The sequence below is a fragment of the Schizophyllum commune genome, assembly GCF_000143185.2.
Source record: "Schizophyllum commune H4-8 unplaced genomic scaffold SCHCOscaffold_10, whole genome shotgun sequence".
Taxonomy (NCBI): Eukaryota; Fungi; Basidiomycota; class Agaricomycetes; order Agaricales; family Schizophyllaceae; genus Schizophyllum; species Schizophyllum commune.
Window position 1 is genome coordinate 1,679,927 of NW_026089547.1, and position 17,246 is coordinate 1,697,172.

A 17,246-nucleotide genomic window follows, 5' to 3' on the forward strand; every position below is an offset into this window, starting at 1 on the left:
ATTTATCATCACTTGTACGCTATCGCTGCCCCTCTCCCTCCCGATGATGCGATCCTTGAACTTACTCTGTCGGGTTTTAGCTTTTGTCAAGCAGGGCATGTCTCGCATTAGCATCTGATATGAACGTGTCTAGCCATCGACAAGGTGCGATTATTGTTGTTACTTCTTCAAGAGGTATGTCCGTTCTCACGGAAGACGTATCCCCCCGAATGCAGCGATTCATAGCGGATACTGTATCCGACCTTTACGCTCCGTCTGATATACCGATGAACAGACGATGTCCAGGCGATTGAAGTACGAGAGTCACAGTCGGGCACGCCCTCCGGTGTCTTCAGCGGGGAAGGCGGCGTCTTATTGTCTTTCGTCGGTCGGTGTATCCAGAAGAAGTTGCTTGATCCGGATACAAGGTTCACCTGCATCTGATGATGGACTTTGTCGCCTCGTGTGTGAACGGATGTACGGCCGTGAACATTGTAGCCATTGTTCTCTTTGGGGGGTTAGAGGCATGCCGACGACAGGTGTACACGATCGCGCTATGATCGCTGACTCCAAGACGCCGCTGACAGGTACGCAGGAGCTAAAGAGCATGCATGCAGCCTGCAGAATGCGCAAGGTTCAGAGCATTGGGATGCCGGAAAGCCGGTACCGCCTCATCACTAGTCTGCAATCACGCGCGCCCCCGACATCGTCTCAGCCCCATAGCAGTCACATGATGCTTCCCACGGTGTCATTCTCGGTCAGGTGGCTGCGCGACGCGCGCGCCTCTTGTAATTTACGACCATGTATACCTACCGACTCCTTTAATTCAGCATATATTCACATATTCGATATACCATACTCAACGCGACATAATGGAACGTGAAAACATCGCCGGACCACCATCTGCTCGACGCCCATTGCAGCTCTGCGCGGATCGCTCGCCTCTGCAAATCCCTCCTCTAAGGACGGCACCACCGACGACACCTATTGCAGACTCGAGCAGCGCGCCAGCGTCAACTCCGAGCTATCTGTCGCTGCTGGAGCAGTTCCGACAAGCGCAGGCCCAGTCAGAGAACCTCGCCCCGCAATGCCTGTCGCGGACAACACCATCTGTGCCCTTACGAGGAGCATCAATCACCAGTCCTTCGTCCCTGGGTCCTGCCTTTGAGAGCCCTTTCCTCGACTCGCATTCCTCTTTTCTCTTTCGGACGTTGACACCTCGGACCGGCCTTCCCAGCTCAGCGACTACGCCGTACAGTGCTAGCGCATTCTCCGAAGCCACGCTGCCCTCGCCTGTCCCAGGCAATACAGCTCTTTCGCCAACGGCTCCAACTGCGCGACAATCCCTCCGTCGACCTGTAGCTCCGCGCGACCTCGGCGAAAGATTAGCAGCTCGCAAAGTCTTCGATCCCGTCGCTTCCGCACTCGTCGAGCATCGCGGCACCAAGCGAAAAAGCTCCGCTACTGGCGCATCGACTGAACTTGACGCCCCGCTGTCGAAAAGACCCTGTCGAGTGCGACGTGACGACCAGCAGAAATTGGACCTGCTCTTCTGGTTTCTGAAGGAGGAGCTTAACTGGACATTTGGAGAGATGCTGTACAAGAGTAGTCTCTACGTCGCCTCGCGAGGATCCGAGACACAAACCAAGATGCTCACGCACTTCTTTGCTGGTCACGACAAAGAGTTTCCCGTCTCGCGCACGCTATCGGTCTGGCTCAAGCACCCATTTGGACGACACCCTCCTCGCGACCTGATGTACTGCGTGGACCTTCCCTACACGGAGATCAGGCAGATGCGACCGGCCCTTACCTCGTTCTCCGCGCAGCTTGTGAAGCAGCAGCTTGTGCGCGAAGCGGAGGAGGCTATCGAAGTCAAGAGCGGTCTGCACGTGTCTATAGGAAAGAAGGAGCGAAAGAATGTCAAGCCCCTGGTCTGGGACGACCTGGGGGTGGGCACGGTGGACCATGTCCGCGGCATCATTCAGCGCACCCAACCCCTCCTGCTGAACTTTGTCTCCGAGCTCTGCTCTCGCAAGCCAAGAAGAGGCCTGCATGGAGCCGTGGTTGTGCGTAAACAGCGCACTGTTTCAAATGTACGCCCTCGCTTCTGATCCCTTTACTCTGCTGACTTCTCATAGGTTGCGACGCAAGTCATAAGCTCCATCGATTTCACACGATCCAACCACGCCAACCTCTTGCCTCTTGCTACAGGTGTTTTACACTTCGCCTGCCTTGCGCCTTTCGACATATTTCGCTGGGGAAGTCGTGTGGGCTCTATGCCATCCTACTCCACGATTAATCGAGCACTCGAGGGTCTCGCAACAGATGCTGCTAATAAGTCTCTGGCTTTTGGCCTTCGCTCCAACCGTGTCTCCGTCTTTCGCTTCGACAACGTTCATACCTACCATCTGCATCGCGACGTGCGCGTTGGGCGCCAGAACGAGCTGCACACCGGTCTATTTGGTGCTATGTACGAGGCGGAGAGCTATGTCGATGCTACAGCCTTCAACATCGCCGACAACGATGCTGTGCGCAAGCGTGGCCTTCGAAAGACTGTGACAACTCGAAACCTCTTCAACAAGATCGACCAGAAGCATCTCAACAACGTCCTCACCCTCCAATGGCTACGAGTCCTGGTGGACTACATCCCCGAACTTGCAGATCTCTCTGCAGCTGTCACGCACCTCTACCGCACCACCGCCGCTATAAGCCCTCTTCCCCCTTGTCGCACCGTTGTGCGGCCGCTTGCGTGCGACGCTAAGAATGAAACCCATCTCGAGGAGCTGCGCGACTTCATTCAGGACATGTTCTCGCAGGGGGGCCTCACGCCGGAAACCGCGCATAACCGGTTGATCCCCTGCGGAGGCGATGGCATGAGCTACGAGCTGCTTCATGTCTTGAAGTCTGTCCTTCGTGTCGAGGGAACCGAGTGGAGCAGGTTCGAAAATCCGAAGCCCATGCTTGAGGGTTGGCACCAGAAGTGGACCGAAGTATGCGCTATCCACGAAGAGCACTGGGGAGATAGCCTTACGCGCGACTACTCGACTCTCGGGCACAGCGCTAGCCGGCTCGGTAGACGGCGCCCTGCAGACCTCAAGAAGGTTGACTTCAAGCAGGGCACGCAGCTCATGTTCACCGTTGTCGACAGTCGCATGCTTGACTGTTGGAGGTATGCAGGCCTACTTCGTTCCATGTATGTGCTTATGGTTGCGGCACAGGCTGTACTTTAGTGCAGACGACATATTCGCGTACTTCGCCGACCTCAAACGACGCAACAAGCTGCCCGCCATCGAGGAGCTCCATGACATCGCCAAGAAGCTATGCTATAGCTATATGTCGCAGGGATTTGGAGGCGCGGTCATGAGTGGCGAAGGAATAGAGTCCAGCGCTATCCCAATCGGCGAACCATGGGATGGAATCGTCCTCGATGACTCGAGCAAGGACTACGACATCATCAATCAAGGCAAAATCGCTGCGCATACCGGCTCTGCTAAGTCCAAGGCGCGAGGAAGGAAGAAGATCAAGCTGGCTACACCGATGGACTCGAATATCTCATTCGCTGGCGACCACGCTCTTGCCGACTCGCGCCTGCTCATGCGCAGTGTTGCCCTCCTTCGCGAAAGCATACTTGCTTGCGCCGAGGGTGATCCAGAACGTATCCTGCAGATATCCATCGTCCAACTATTCCAGTTTGCCGGCTGCGCTCATTCGAAGTACACTGAATACCTCCTCGAGATGATCATCGATCTCGAGTACGAGTGTACTCCTCAGCTCCGAGCAGCACTTCTACAGGTCAGCCTCGTCAATCTTTCCGGAAAACCTGGCGGCTTCGCGCACGGCGATCTCATTCAAGAGTACTTCAACCGCCTTCTGGATGCCGTTGTGAAGCACAAAGGCGTCCCGTATGATGACAGATTTGTACGCGATGTCTGGTCGCGAAATCTGCATCATGTTGCACGACTTAAGGGGGTTGGTTGGATGGACTGGGGCTTGTGGCTCGCTCCAGCCGCCATTGCGACCCCGCTGCCCTCGCAGACATGCAGATTCTGCTACAGACGTACAAGGACCACGAGCTACACACCTTCAGGGCTGGTCGCCGCTTCTCCGACGATGATCACGACCGCTTTTCGAAGGGATACGCGAAGCTCGACAACGGCAAACTGGACAGCTATGTTACCAAGTCCCTTGCGCGTTGCGCCACCGCTCCCATAGCGTCTGACCTGGCTGCCGAAGCGAGATCAGAGAGTGCGACGACTCTAGCAGATTCCGGACCGGAAGAAGCAGATCCTGCTGAGGACGATGAATCGGCCGAGGAGGACCTCGCACAGGATGTCGCACCGCTCGTCTTCGCAGAAGTTGTCGAGGGCGAGCTGATTCTTTTCGAACCGAATGTTCAAGCTCGGGCAGAAGAGCTCGTGCGGGACTGGGAGGCTGAGTTAGGGGACCTGTTAAAAGAGGGCGAAGGCGAAGAGGAGGAGAGTGACGATAGCGATATAGAATTACCAGAAGTTGACCGAGGGGATTTGGACGAGACAGACGAGGAGTAGAGATAATCAATCATTCGGACATACTGTCTGACTCATCTACAGCTGGAACCGAGCATTCAACATCCTCCAACTTCGCCTCTTTCTCAGCTGCTATCTTGGCTTGCCGCCGTGCTCGATTTTGCGCGTTCCGCCTGTCTTTTTCGACTCGTCTGGCGGCCTCGAACTCCTCGTGTAAGATGAGCATAGCCTGCAGTAGCTGTACAGCATACTTGTCGTCAACGAAAGCGATGTTATCCTTGACGATAGGTTGAAGAACCGGGTGTGCTGATAGCGGAAGGGAAGAGACCGAGGGAGGGTGAATGTCTGCAGACTCGGCAGCCGGAGCAAGAGACGCGGCTGACGATGCCGGGGTCTCGGGAGCGCAAGGATTGGGTATTTCGTTAGCGAGATATGACGACCAAGCGTCTGCGACAGCTATAAAGTCGTGGGCGGGCATCTGCATCAATAGCAGCATCTTCTCCACTTCGCGATCCGAAAGCACAGCAACAGGCGGAAGGTCATAGTCACCGCTTGGGTCCTCCGCAAGCTGGCGCGCGAGACGCTCGCGAAAGCGCACGAGGTAAGGCAAGGCCTGCTCACGCATACGCTTCGTGATCTGTACGGACGTCGAAACCTTCGGCTTCTCGACGACAGCCTTGACGGCAGCCTCCTTCAGCGGCTCGGGTGAGCAGCCAGAGCAGTGGCACGGCGAGGGAAAGGGCGCGCGCGGGTGAGCAGCACAATACGGACACGAGCATGGCGCCTCCGTGGGGTTGTTGCCATATTGCTCATCGATATTCTTCAATTTGCAGTCGGCGAGGGCGAGGCGTGGCAGCGTTGTATCAATGCGCTTGCCAGGACTGGCGCTGGCTTCAAGAAGCAGCGAGTTGGGATCGTAGAAGGTCTTGTTTGGAAGATAGAGGATGGCGTGCGGCTCGGGGACGAGCGCGGGATCCCGTCCGGCACGACCTGCCTTCTGCAGTCCATCGTCAATGTCCGCGGGATCTATAACAACCACCAAGTCGATACCCGCGAGGTCCATGCCCACGGAAAGGGTGTCCGTAGCAATGACAAGTGCAGAAGCACTGTTGCGGAGGTGGTCGAGAGTCTCTTGATTATACTCCGCACTGTGAAGGCGGTGGTAGGTGCGCGGGTAGTTTGTGCATGCCGTTTGACGGGCTTTCTGAATGAGATACGACGCAATCTTGCTGCCCCATCTGATACTAGAGCAGAATACGAGCGTCTTGCCAGGCGCGTTTAGCAGCCAGTCCAGCTCCGTATACCGCTCGCTCTGTTTGCCATGAGGAAACGGGCGGAGCGTGATCTTCATCTCGTAACGCGCGCACGAGCGATGAACGACGTGAAGGTCGCTTGCGGATAGGCCAAGAAAGCGCTGGATCGAGTGGAATGGGGATGTATCGGGGGTTGGGCCGCGACGAAGAGTGGCTGTGAAGGCAACAAGAGGTAGTCGTGGACTGCTTGCAAAGCGCGCACGAGCGTTGCCGATCTGCGTGTACTGAGTTCGAAATTGACGTCCCCAGACGTACATCAAGTGCACTTCGTCAACCATGAGGGCGATAGGACGTTGACGAAAGGTGGGTTTGTTGATTAGTGCAGTGAATCCCGGCGAGGTGAGCATCTCGGGCGTCATGAGGAGGACGCGATGACTGCCAGTTTCGATCGCCTTGAAGATGTCGATGCCCTTCCGCTGGAACTCCTCTCGCCTCTCCTTGCTGAGGACCATCGACTCAATGTGGTACTTCTTCATCTTTCGCTCCTGTTCGCAGATCAGCACAAGCCCCCATTAGTAGCTTGCAATTACGCACCAAGTCCTCCTCCAAGGATATAGTCGGGCAAATCACCACTATGACCGGATTCTGAGGGAAGCGCGCTGTCGGGCAGAGCTGAGGGTTGCAGATTATGGCGTCCACGACCGCGACGAGCATGTAGATGTAGCCGGACTTGCCGCTGCCGGTATATGTTACGGCAAGTACATCTTTGCGATCGAGGGCGTTGGTAACGACTTCGAGTTGGTGGTCATGCGGGTGCTCGTGCAGACGTTCGGAGATGATCTTTGTGCAGAGCTTTCGCCCCCAATCGGATGCGAACTGGTATGGCATTGTAGACGTGATAGTACTGAAGACAGACGCGATTGCTATATTAGGACACGCGTCGACGCGTCTGCGGAGTCACGTTGCCCCTGAGAACGCGTCTCGTGACGCCTATGGGGCTGAGACGATGTCATGGGGTCAACTGATAGCAGACGTTCGATCCCTCACTGCGAAGCTTCTTCGAACGTCTGCCTACGGGAGACTACCTCATCACGTGGATGGTTGAATTGGAACATACGGCGTGACTCACCTCAATGTTCAGCTTGACCCTCGTTCGTGTTCTGTGCTCAGTGCATGCACGGAGACGGAAGCGCAGAGACTGCGAAGCTCGTAGAAGTGTCGATGCATGAGCAAATGAAGAGAGATGAAAGATCATATCCAAACACAATAGTCCGTGAGGCAGACATCGAACGACTCGCCTACCTCGATCCATCCCTCGCCCCCCTCGCTTCCGATCTGTCTCTTGACTTTCCACCCTCCTTCCCACCGCCCTCCTTCGACTTACTGCTCCCACTCTTCGTCTGCCTGAAGCACAAGAACTCGATCCCCGTCGCCCGCCGCGTGTCCGCCAGCGTCTTCTTCACGCCGTCCAGATTGCTCTGCAGGTTCTCATCGCCCGGCCGCCGCGCGTACGCCTGCGAGATCTTCGTGTAGAGGTCGGAGAGAGTGCGTGCTGCGGGCGGGGTGATGTACCGGCCGAGGGTTTGGTGCATGAACTCGATTTCGAGGGTCGCCTGCGAGGTGGATTAGGGTGAGGACTCAGAGCGAGAGCGAGGATACATACGCGAAGCATGCCTCCCATGCCGAAGCGTTTGACCTGGCGGAAACAGCGCAGGGCTTCCTCGGCAAGCTCTTCGACGAGGAAGCTGAAGGTGCGCTCCAGCAGGGCGGGCGCAACCTTCGTAACTTGCGCATGCACACCAACGAGGAAGAGCAATGTTTCGTACATATACGGCCGAATTTCTGGGGACTTTGTCAACTTACAAGTGCCGTACAGCTACTCTTTGACTTACCTGTCGGTTGCGGCGTCTCGTACCAGTCCATGTCGCTGGCGAGTATACCGCTCCTCAAAATGCGCATGACGGCGACGCCTTTCGGCTTCACGAACGACTCGAACAGCGTCTTATCCAGTTCTTGAACAACCGTCATAAGAGTATTTCGCTCCTCAGCGACCGAGATGCCGAACGCGTTCTCCAACTGCGTGATCATGCTCGGAATCACGGATGTTGTCAAGTAGTTGAAGTTCGAAATAACCAGCAATAACCGCGTATCCTGCGAAAACGTCAGTCAATCTGAATGTGATCCAATCCTTAGATCTACCCACCGTATCCCTCAGATCCAACAACTCCAAAGGATTCCTCCCCCCAGGCGCCGACAGCTCGCCCGCCACCCCCGGCGCCGCACTCACCGCCGGGCTCTCGTCCGACGCCAGATGCACCAGCCCATCCAAGAACGCATACAGCGCGTCCAAAAACGCCTTCGTGATCTTCGCGACGAACGCCTGCGGGATCGCCTGCTGCTTCACCGGCTTCGAGATCGAGGTCGCGACGAGGTCGACGCCGCCGGCGAGCTTGTAGGCGGCGGTGGTGACATGCCGCTGGAGTTCCTCCATGAGGGAGACGTAGTGCGTGTGCGAGGGCGCGTCGGGAGCGGCGACCCAGGACTCGAGGTGGTAGAAGATGCTGGCGTCTGGGTGGGGGTGAGGTCAGTTCGGCTGGAGCAACGTTCAGGGATAGCATACCTCTGAGCCATGCCGAGATCAACACGTCCTCGAACGTCCATTTCGCGCTCTCCATCAAGCCGCGTAGACTAACGCCAGCGTCCGACGAGATCTCCATCGAGTTGAGCTCGTTCACCGTCTCTTGTATCTCGCCCATTATGCGTAGGAGGTAGTGGGTAGTCGACAGGGAGTGCGAATTTGCGGGTAGAAGTGAGTCTAGAGTGGTAAGATCAGCAATGATTAGGCTTGCGCGCATATTGTATGATCGCACCTGACTTCTCCGCGCTCGGCGAGCGGACAGCCATGTCGCTCAGCCGGAAGAACTGCGAGATGAGGGCGATGTACTGCTTGACCATATCGACAGCCATAGTGCGACATTGCGTGGCGCTTCGTCGTGTGGAAGAGGGCTACGGGAGTTGATGAGCGGCCATAACGAAGGAATCTTTGAGTGCATGTTCACCCGCTTGAACCGTCCATCCATGAACGACTTCGCTATACGCCAGAAATTCGGCAGGGATGTAAGGAGAACCTCCGAAACCGCTTTGACCATGGCGAGGATGGCGATCCAAACGGGCTCGCCAGATGATTTTGCTAGTGTAAAGTCAGAAACCAGCATGGTATATGCGCACAGATATAGAGAATCTGCCCATTGCACGCACCCAAAACCGCTTCTGGCTGCTTCGTTTCCAGTGCCGCTACTGCGACCCGCAGCTCTGCTGCAATGAGTGCGGTTATCTGCGTCTGATCGGTCTCGTGCTGGTCGTGAATTTCTGAATAACACAATGGTGAGCGTAACTGCAGATCAACAAGCAGCCATTCGCCGCACCTTGCACTTTAGCGACAGCAGTCTTGTACGCCGCGTTCATCTGGTCGGTAATGTACTTGTGCTGGCTGTCGAAGAACGTCCACATCGGGTCCTCTGCCGTATTGAGGTCCATCAGGATCCTGGAAAAAGCATGAGCAACCACCACTCATTGTGTCACCATGCGGGAATAGAACAGGAACTCACTCCAACGTCCGCTCCTGCTCCTCCACACTCCGCCGCGGATCCTGCAGCTGCGCAAACAGCACCCGCCGCATCTCGCCCATGGCCTTCTCCACGCTCGCCCACACCTTCTCGAGGATGCGCTTCTGCTGCTGCTCCATCTTGCGGTCCGCGCTGCTACCTGTGCCCTCGCGGTTGCGCTCCGCGCTGCTCGGGCTGATGGGGAGGAGCTGGCCCGGGCGCGTCTCGAGCAGGAGCTTGCCCTTCTTGTAGTCGCGGATGGCGAGGTCGAAGCGACCCTGGTGTTGGGGGTTAGTCGGATGTGGGGTGGAAGGGTGGAAGGATGGATGGGGTGAGGAAGGGCGAGTGAGGATGGGTAAGGGATGAATGGTGGATGGAAGACGAAACGCACTGCTTCGATGGACTCGATGATGAACCCGGGCAGGTTGAAGAAGAAGCCTGAGCGCTCGAAGACGCCGAGGGTTGTTCGTAGTTTCTGCGCTTTCGACGCGTTCTCCAGCACGGGCAAGAAGACCTGGTCCGCCTTAATCGCCGCCTCTGCTACCGTCAGTTTCCGCGTAACCTACTATACGCAATACAATACCTTTCAGCTGGTCGCGCAAGGGTTTAGAAGCGTAGTCCGATGCTGGCGCAAGGAGGCCTTCCTTCATCTCCGCGTGTAGGGCTGCATATATGCGTGTTAGGGCAGGTTGCCGGGCACAGGCGGACTGCCGCACCATCAGTAGAGTTCTTCACCGCCACGAAGCGGTCAAAGTTGTCCTCGACCAGGATCCTAACGGCCTCCGAGCGCGCGTCGATGGATTGCTTGAGGTGATAGATTCCGGCTGAGAGGTCCTGATATGTTGCATTCGGGTGCACGATGGAGAGGAACGCTTTGGGATCGAAGGACTTGGACGAGATGACCACGGAGGCCTCTGGTGGGGTGTTCAGACGCGTCTTCGAGGGTGAGGGAGTATATGTGCGCACTGGTTTCCATATCCATCTCTCTGATACTGTACAGAATGTAAGGTTGTGTTCCCGAGGGCGACAAACATCACTACGCACTTTACTTCGCTGCCGAAACCCAGCGGGTCGCCCCCATCACCGTCCGCGCTCGCGTTCGCCAGCGAACCCGCCACGGAGTCCTCGAGGTCGTGGTCTATCTCTTCCCACTGGCTGGGGTGCTGTTAGGATGCGAAGAGCATGATAACGCCGCGCAGAATGCGGCTCGGAGGCACGCACGTCGGCCTGAGCGACGAGATCTTGTACGCCTTAAGCAGCGTCGCTTCGTCGACATCGAAGTTGAGCTTGGGCATGGTGGGCAGGTGTTGTGCCTATTGTGGTATGCCTTACGTCTATCTCAAGGTGATCATGGAAGAGAAAAGCAGGAGAGGGTGTGCGAGATGGGGATGAAGATGATGAAGAGAGGTGACAAGTAGTCGGGGCGACGCCACATCGTGGTGACATCTTGCTCTCAACCTCCATGATCGTCTCGACGCCCTGACTCTCTGACCTTCCTACCTCCTCTTGCTCCTCAAATGTGTTCTCTCCAAGAATCGTGCTATACGCTTGCTTCATACACTGTCGATACTATACACTCTAAACGCGAGACCCCACGAATCGAATTAAGTGACTATCGAGTGCAATCTCAAAGGCTATCATGGACGCTGGACCGAAGGACCTCAATTGATCGTGACCTCGACGTTCCTCGCCTGGTACGTCGCCCCATCCGCAGGCCCCGGCGTCCCAGACGAGCCCTCCATCTGGAGGTTGATGATCCTGCAAACCTGGTCAGCCATCCACACCCTCTGTTTGCTCCACTATTCCTTTCCATCTCCCCATCCTTGTCGATCTCCATCCTTCCGCCCTACCGCCCTCCCCCGGCTCCATTCAATCCACCAAAAGAACTGCGACACACCAAAATCAAAGCAACACTCACAAATTCAACGCCTTCCCCACATACCCCCTCCCATACTGCGTCGTCTGCAGCGCGTCGTCCATGTAGAAGTCGATCTTCACGTCCGCGCCGTTCGCCTCCGCCGTCAGCACCGCCTGCAGGGAATGGAAGGACAGGTCCGCGGGCCAGGCGACGGTGGTGGACTTGACCTCGGAGGAGGTGTTGAAGGTGTTGTACCAGTTGTCTGCGGTACCCTTCCATTCGCCGATGTCGACCTCGGGCGGCCAGCCGGAGGCGGCCTATGATACGGCGGTGAGTCTATCTACCTTCTCGAGGGTGGTAGTATCGTACAGTTAACCTGATGGCGGGAACTTGATGAGCTTGGGCTCTCGCTGAATGCGGACCACTTACCAGAATGCAGGCCAGGTTCCTACAGCGGTCGGCGCGCTGAACTCGCCATATACGGTGTACGAATTCTCCGCAGTGACTGTGATTTGCTCCAGAGCGTGGACGGCGCCGCTGTGGAGATTCTTCAGCTCATGCACGCAGCCCTTCGTGGATTCCATGATCACCTGATATAATGGATCGCGGGGTACGGGTCTGCGGTGCTCGTCGGCGGCGACGCGTTGCTCGTTGGCGTGGCCTTCAATGTCAACGTCCCTGATTCGACGACGATATTGCTTTCTGCCATACGCGCGCCTGTGAAAAGGCGACTCGTGAGCGCTGTACGAGGAAATCCCATTTCAGCAGCAGCGCAGACGCCGTCAACACTTACTGCCATTGTGGTCGCTGCCCCAAGGATAAAGGTACGCCCAGAAGTCATTGAAGGATGAGAACGAGTCTTTGGGGATGACTGTGGTGGCGGCCGTCGCTAGCGGCACGTCACCTGAAAGCAGCAGCGCGAACGATGCAGCGATTGCAGCGCTGTTCGACGCCTTTAGCATCGCTTAGTATCAGCGAAGGGCAATACGCACTGCGAGAGCATGGCTAGGTACCAGGGAGGATAACGCTGCATGCTCAACCCCTCGATGTCCTTATATACCCATAGACCTTCTGGTTGCCAGCGTTATCCACGATGTCATGAGGTCGCTGCTTCGCAGCAATTATCCGGACTGTCAATGCAGAATCTACCGCGATGCACGAGCAAGCTATGTGTGCATGTGATCAGGCCTGGGTCTTTGAAACCAGTAAGAAAAGAAACGAAGGTGTACAGGGAAGGAATGGCGTACAGAGTAAGTTGGCGCATTTGAAGTTGGAGGTTGGACTTCAACGGAACCTCGGCAAATGCCGTTTCGGTGCCGCCGGCTCGGTACCGAAGGATACCGCCGGCCTCGGCACCAATTTGGATTAGAGTTTTCTTCCGTCCATTCCCCACCCCTCCTCCTTGGTTCTCACCTTCATGAGCTCTCGGACACCCTCCCAATAATGCTGATCAAATGTACAAATATTCCAGAGTCTTGAGCAGAATGCTTTATCCTCGGGAGGATGCTCCTTCGACTCACCACGCGCTAATCAACGAACCCAATGATCAGCGATCCGCACGTGGTCTCTGACTCTTGTTCCCCGCACTCATCCCTTTCTCTTGAGGACTCTGCCATGGCAAGCGCGCCCTTGCTATTGAAGAAGGAGAGGAGGAAGATCTGGCGACTCGACGTGGACCTAGACAAAGCGCAAGAGACTCTTAACCCCGAAGTTCGCTTTGACTGTCGTGCATTCCGCTTGTTGGGCGACCCGGAGCGGCTGGTATCTGTCCGCTTCATTCGCAAGCCCAAGAAGGAGGACATCAAGGGCTGGATACGCCGCTGTCAGAGTGGGGGAAAGGTTCTGAATGTCGATGGCACAAACGTGAAGTGAGTGTTCGACTGCCTGGTTGATGTTCGACGCGCTCACTGCCGTACTTCCTCCACCTTATTCCCCCCTCCTTGCTTCCCCTCCCCCTTAGATACTCCTGGCTCGGATTCACCGAGAGCCAGCTCAAAGACGGGACATTCTTGCTTCTGCGTGAAGATGAGCATTGGACTGTCGACCGCTTCCTGGACGCCCTGGGGAACGTGAAGAGCGTATACCAGCAATCTGGATACGGCAGGTTCTGCGCGCGCCTAGGGCTGTCGTTTTCCACCACAAAGCCTGTAATGGATGTTAGCGGCCTTTCCTAGCTTTTATAGGTCTTGACAAGCCTGACTGTACACCGTCTCTTCACAGATTCCTGACGAACTCGTCGCGACAATACCCGACTTCCAAGCTACTGATGGCACCCTGTTCACCGACGGATGCGGCCTCATACGCGACTCTTGTGCCGCGGAAGTGTGCTCTGCGCTAGAGATACCCGAGGATACAACTGGTATGCTTCTCTGTCGTGCATCTCTTATATCTCTACCCGTCGCTTTGCATTGTCATCTGCGCAATGCGCTCTTAGACGAGTTTCGTCCTGACCTCACCCTTCAGTCTTTCAAATCCGCCGCGGCGGCGTCAAGGGCCTCCTCGTGCGGTACCCTGATGTCGTCTTCGACCGCATCTGCAGGGACGCTGGTCGTCGAGGTCCAATGAAGATCGCCCTCCGCCCCTCTATGCGCAAGTATCCCGGCGGCCCGACGGTGCTAGAGATCCATAGCGTAGCCCGCCGACCGAGGAGCGCGCGGTTGAACAGGCATTTCATCATATTGTTGTTGACGTTGGGTGTGCGGTTGGAGGTGGGTGGTTCGTTTGAATTTGAAATTGCTCGGTAATTTGGGGCACTGTGTTGAGATTTTGGGGCTTCTTTGCTGCACTTTGGGTCAGCGCCTGCACATCCACATCGCGAAACTAACCCAACCTCCCCCACTCGCAGGCCTTCGAGTCCCTCCTCCGCGCCAACCTCGAGTTCATCGACCTCATCATGACGAGCCGGCAGCGCGCGCTCGATGCGCTGGAAGCAGAGCTGGACGCGGATGGGGCGGGGTTTGATCAGGAGTGTGAGTGGACATTTGATCGTGTATATTCATATTTCGGCAGTCGTGGTACGCGCGTTGGGGGCATCGTGGTCCTCGTCGCTTTATAGAGCTCGTCGTCACTATATAGAGCTCGTCATCGCTTCATAGAGCTCTTCGTCGTTTCATGAAGCTCATCGTTGATACTTTGTTACGCTAGCGCGCTTCGACCGTCACCATCCATCCCTTACTAACGTCTCCTCGCCTCCCAGTACACGACCTCCTCCTCGCCGGCTTCCAGCTCTCCGAGCCGCACGTCCGTTGCCTCCTCGAGCGGCTGCAGAAGCGCTCGCTCGATGTGCTCCGGAAGAAGCTGAATATCAGGGTCAAGGTGAGCTCGCGGTGTTGGTGTTGTGTACTGCTGTCTGCGCTTGCGAGGATTGCCAATTGTGCTTCGTGCACCTCATGTAACACTTCTGACCACCTAAGTCCTGCTTTCTTCCTCAACCCTCCCTCTCTTCCTTTCACAACCCCTATTGATTCTAACCTATCTCCCAGAACTCCTTTTACCTCTTCGGCGTTTGTGACGAGCTCGGAGTCTTGCGTGAGGGCGAGGTCTACATCAACGTCGCCGGAGACGTAAAGCTGGGGACCGTGCTCGTGGGCAGGAATCCGGCCTATTCGACGAGTGGTGAGTGACTATCCAACCTGACTAGCCCAGTTGGGTGGACTGAGGGGTGATGCAATGGCCTTGGAATAGTTGAATGAATGTCGGTACTAATCATGGCTGACAGTCCTGCGCGTCTTGCAAGCAGTGAACAGGCCAGGGTTATCACATTTGCGGAACTGTATAGGTAAGTACGCGCAAGTTGCATGGTCGCAATTGCAGTCGTTGCGCACTTCGAGCGCGCAGGCTGATCACCCTCTCAGTATTCGCCTCGGGGGGCGCACGCTCGGAGACGAGCAAGATGCAGGGGTGAGCAAACCATCATTCCCTCTGCTGGTCACACATACCGCGCCGAATCCACTCACCAACCTTCAGCGACGTCGACGGCGATAACTTCTGGGTCACGACGGAGCCCTCGCTCATCCCACCGCGAATGGCTGAGCCGCCTCCGTTCGCGCAGCCTGTCTCGACCGCTCCCGCGCCAATGTCCCCTGAAGCTAACACGGTGCACACGGTATCCGAGATTGACATGCACACGATATCCGGAGTCGACATGCACACGGTATCCGAAATCGACATGCACGAGGACGCGCTCAAGACCTACATGCGCCTGCGCCACAGCTTCGTCCTCGGGCAGGCATCGAAGGCGTGGATGGAGAATGTGGTGCTGACATCAGAGCTCGCGGATGCGCCTGTCGCGAGGGAGTTGGCGGGGATTGTGGAGCGCGCGGTGGTGAGTTGGGGTGATTTATCGCGCGCAGTGTCGCGAGGGGTGCACGGCATTGCGTGCCGTACATGGTATCGCGTACGGTACACGATGCCGCATAGACTGATACGCCTCCCAGGACCTCGTCAAATCCGGCGGGAGCGCCAGCCGACTCGAGTCTAATCTGAAGACCACCCTCGGCACGATGTCCATCCAGAGGACCCCAGGGTGGCAGGACCCGCTCGCTTTCTTGGTCTCTATAATTCCATCGAGTCCCAGAGGGCAACAGACGGACTTCACCATCGACCCCGATTTGGATTTGTCCGGGAGCGTTGATCGTGAGGAGTGGGAGAATTTGGTGGAAGAAGCTAGGCGCATCATGCCTCTGTTCAATAATGCGCTGGCGTCGGCTATCCGGACAGAACAAGGTAAGCGCCGACTGCCTTTTGTGTGCTGCCAGGACTTGAAATACTGATACAATCTCGTAGAGACGGCAGAGGATGGTGACGACGAGCGGGAAGCGATGAAGGAGACTGATGTAGTCAAGGAGAGATTCTTGAAAAGCCATTTCCCTCGTGCGATCTTTTCTGCCTTGCGCTCATTGAGTTGCTGATGACAGATCATCAGGCGTGAATATCATGACTTTGCCCAAGCAGTGGGCGAAGGCGTCAGCGTGGTACGTCACAGGCTACCGCGCGCATAAGGAAGCCTTCTCTTGGCTGCCAGCCCGCTACCTGGCACACATCAAAGCCCGTGCGTCGCAAGCCGCTCATTCTGTAACGCTTGAGCTGACCAACGACCATGCATGCAGACAGCACCTCTCAAGGAGGCATTGCGCTCGCGGTCGGTCCGACGAACAGGCCTCTACACGCTTCTTCCCAGACTGTAGCGCCGCCACATCCGCCACCGCGCTCGATTGAGATACGAGCTCCCGCTCAAGCTGAGAATGCTTTGCAGAATATCCTTGTCACTGTGCGACGCGGTCGAGGTCCTCCCATCGTCTCGTCGAGTTCCTCCTCGAGAGATCAGTGGCGTAACGTTCCCGTAGCTACGACCCATATCCGCTCGTCAATCTCCACTGAGCGCTCTTCGGATTTTGGCTCTCCCCGCAGCACTATGCGAAACTCGCGCTCCTCCCGACGGTCATCGTCTCAAGGCTCCATCTATGAGGACGCGCGAGAGTCGTTGTCCCCAAGAGCCCCATTGCGCCCGCTGTCAGTGGCTGCATACCCCATGGCCGAGTCCATCAGCGCGGTCACTCAAACATCGCGGCGCACGGCGGACCCTCTATCGCGCGCATCCTCTCATACTCTCATCGGCGATGACGGACCCGTCACGGAACCTGCTCCTCGACGCTACGCCGGTGCTGCAACCGCACCCGTCATACGCCAAGCCCCATCGAGCAGCTCTACTGTCGATTCGAGCGTCACCGCTGCGCCAGGAAGACTGCCACGAGCGAACAATAAACCCAAGGAGCCGCAAGAGACGTTCATGCGGTGCACAAATGGGAAGGAGGTGCACAATTCTTGGGTAGTGCGCCACGCCAACGGGGTGCAGCGCACCTATCATTGTTCTGATTGCGGTGCTTTGGTGAAGGAGCGCTATGACCACGTCGCTGGTAGATGGCTCTCGACGAGTGCATCGCGTGCCCGTACCGCGGGAGCATGATTCTACTGCTTTATATTGTCTTGTAACTGTATTGTATCTCGGATGTGTGCTTTTCTGTCAGAACAACATAACTGCGTTCGC

The 17,246-nt window shown here is 56.5% G+C and overlaps 5 protein-coding genes across 5 annotated transcripts; 2 read left to right on the forward strand and 3 right to left on the reverse strand.

The window, feature by feature from the left end:
* Positions 1 to 851: 851 nt before the first annotated feature.
* Positions 852 to 4,526, forward strand: SCHCODRAFT_02671332 (uncharacterized protein; the record flags this gene model as incomplete). Its single annotated transcript, XM_003028822.2, has 4 exons — positions 852 to 2,072; positions 2,118 to 3,148; positions 3,198 to 3,881; positions 3,986 to 4,526. The coding sequence occupies 4 exons, from the start codon at positions 852 to 854 to the stop codon at positions 4,524 to 4,526; spliced, it is 3,477 nt and encodes a 1,158-aa protein (XP_003028868.1).
* SCHCODRAFT_02588342 (P-loop containing nucleoside triphosphate hydrolase protein) lies at positions 4,434 to 6,625 on the reverse strand (the record flags this gene model as incomplete). The annotated part of the gene is made up of 2 exons (XM_003028503.2): positions 4,434 to 6,282; positions 6,332 to 6,625. The coding sequence occupies 2 exons, from the start codon at positions 6,623 to 6,625 to the stop codon at positions 4,537 to 4,539; spliced, it is 2,040 nt and encodes a 679-aa protein (XP_003028549.2). The 3' UTR covers positions 4,434 to 4,536.
* A 241-nt stretch (positions 6,626 to 6,866) lies between these two features.
* SCHCODRAFT_02637716 (uncharacterized protein) lies at positions 6,867 to 10,767 on the reverse strand. The gene is made up of 16 exons (XM_050345987.1): positions 10,564 to 10,767; positions 10,387 to 10,497; positions 10,309 to 10,334; positions 10,059 to 10,256; positions 9,926 to 10,006; positions 9,734 to 9,879; positions 9,346 to 9,620; positions 9,163 to 9,281; positions 8,996 to 9,106; positions 8,797 to 8,927; positions 8,608 to 8,743; positions 8,358 to 8,552; positions 7,941 to 8,305; positions 7,630 to 7,888; positions 7,401 to 7,579; positions 6,867 to 7,350 (listed from the first exon to the last, which is right to left on the reverse strand). Exons 1-16 carry the CDS (start codon positions 10,635 to 10,637, stop codon positions 7,036 to 7,038), a joined length of 2,721 nt encoding a protein of 906 aa, XP_050198625.1. The 5' UTR covers positions 10,638 to 10,767; the 3' UTR covers positions 6,867 to 7,035.
* Positions 10,768 to 11,003: 236 nt separating this feature from the next.
* Positions 11,004 to 12,162, reverse strand: SCHCODRAFT_059762 (glycoside hydrolase family 16 protein; the record flags this gene model as incomplete). The annotated part of the gene is made up of 6 exons (XM_003028501.1): positions 11,004 to 11,100; positions 11,261 to 11,517; positions 11,570 to 11,576; positions 11,630 to 11,737; positions 11,791 to 11,917; positions 11,994 to 12,162. 6 exons carry the CDS (start codon positions 12,160 to 12,162, stop codon positions 11,004 to 11,006), a joined length of 765 nt encoding a protein of 254 aa, XP_003028547.1.
* A 615-nt stretch (positions 12,163 to 12,777) lies between these two features.
* On the forward strand, positions 12,778 to 17,246 carry SCHCODRAFT_02637727 (RdRP-domain-containing protein). The gene is made up of 14 exons (XM_050345988.1): positions 12,778 to 13,068; positions 13,161 to 13,356; positions 13,421 to 13,559; positions 13,664 to 13,908; positions 14,046 to 14,169; positions 14,397 to 14,515; positions 14,683 to 14,815; positions 14,919 to 14,978; positions 15,055 to 15,100; positions 15,167 to 15,524; positions 15,637 to 15,925; positions 15,986 to 16,072; positions 16,125 to 16,250; positions 16,309 to 17,246. The coding sequence occupies exons 1-14, from the start codon at positions 12,815 to 12,817 to the stop codon at positions 17,163 to 17,165; spliced, it is 3,033 nt and encodes a 1,010-aa protein (XP_050198626.1). The 5' UTR covers positions 12,778 to 12,814; the 3' UTR covers positions 17,166 to 17,246.